General features: G+C 58.9%; 1 protein-coding gene across 1 annotated transcript in view; it reads left to right on the forward strand.

Moving 5' to 3' along the window:
* Positions 1-1,100, forward strand: part of Sh2d2a (SH2 domain containing 2A) — a 9,004-nt gene extending 7,904 nt beyond the window's left edge. Inside the window, 2 exon segments of the mRNA XM_015502643.2 lie at positions 5-200; positions 933-1,100. Of these exon segments, the coding sequence (XP_015358129.1) occupies positions 5-200; positions 933-1,100 (364 nt within the window).

The raw sequence follows: 1,100 nt of genomic DNA on the forward strand, positions 1-1,100 counted from the left end.
GCCCAGTCCCACCCCCCAAACCCACCCACCCCATCTACCAAGAGCCCGAGGAACCCATCGCCTTCTACGCCATGGGCCGGGGCAGCCCTGGGGAGGCCCCCAGCAACATCTATGCCGAGGTGGAAGGTCTGTCAGCGACGGCGTCCGCTGGGCACCGCGTCCTCCGCAAGTGCCTATCCAGGCCTGTCCCAGGAGGCCAGGTAAATGAGGGTGCAGGGAGAAGGAGTCCAAGAAGGACTTCCCGCGCCATAGTTTGAGGAGGATGGAGAAGGTATTCAGACTGGGTGCTGGGCGAGGTCTTTACCCCCCGGCGAGGGGGAGGGACACAAAGGTCCAGACTGCCTGACCCCTTTTCCCAGCCCCAAACTAGCGCCTCTCCTCTTCCGGGGTCAGCGCTCCAGTCCTGTGTGTCATCTCAGATGCACTCAGGGGAGGGGCACACGCACTCCTGCCTCCCTCTTCCATCCTCCCACGCCGTCCTCCCACTGATGAGTTCAAGTCCCTGTCTAGGTTACCTATTGTCACATAATGTGTTAGACCCACTGGCCAGGACCACCTTCTCCCTCTGTCTCCATCTCCCTCCTTGCTCACCATCCCTCCCTGCTGGAGCCACAGACTCCCCCTCAGCCCTTGTGCCTGCCCACGCCCACACCCCCACACACACTCCTGCCAGGAGCTGATGTCACCAGTCCATGTCACTATCCAAACTTCTCTGTGGTCTGGTTCACTCTCCAGTGTCCCACAAACTCCACACTGCCAATCCTTGCCCCTCAAATTGTTTCCTTCTGTGTTCCATATCCTGCTTGCTAAATGAATGAGAGGATTTTAGATTCTCCCTCTGGAGGGCAAGTCTGTTAAGCCCAGATGACTTTGCCCTTGAGACTGCATCTAGGCCTAAGATGTGTGACCTAGGACTGTCCTTCTCTCTGCAGAATCCAGGTGGTCCACAGAGGCACTCTGAGAATTCTGGGGCTGGACAAGGCCCTCCCCTGCCTCAGCAGCCTCCACTCCCCTGGAGGCACACCCTTCCCCACAACCTCTCTAGACAGGTGCTTCAGGACTGAGGACAGGCATGGCTCCCCGTTGGGCCTCCTCTATAA

The sequence above is a fragment of the Marmota marmota genome, unplaced genomic scaffold (assembly GCF_001458135.2).
Source record: "Marmota marmota marmota unplaced genomic scaffold, marMar, whole genome shotgun sequence".
Lineage (NCBI taxonomy): Eukaryota > Metazoa > Chordata > Mammalia > Rodentia > Sciuridae > Marmota > Marmota marmota.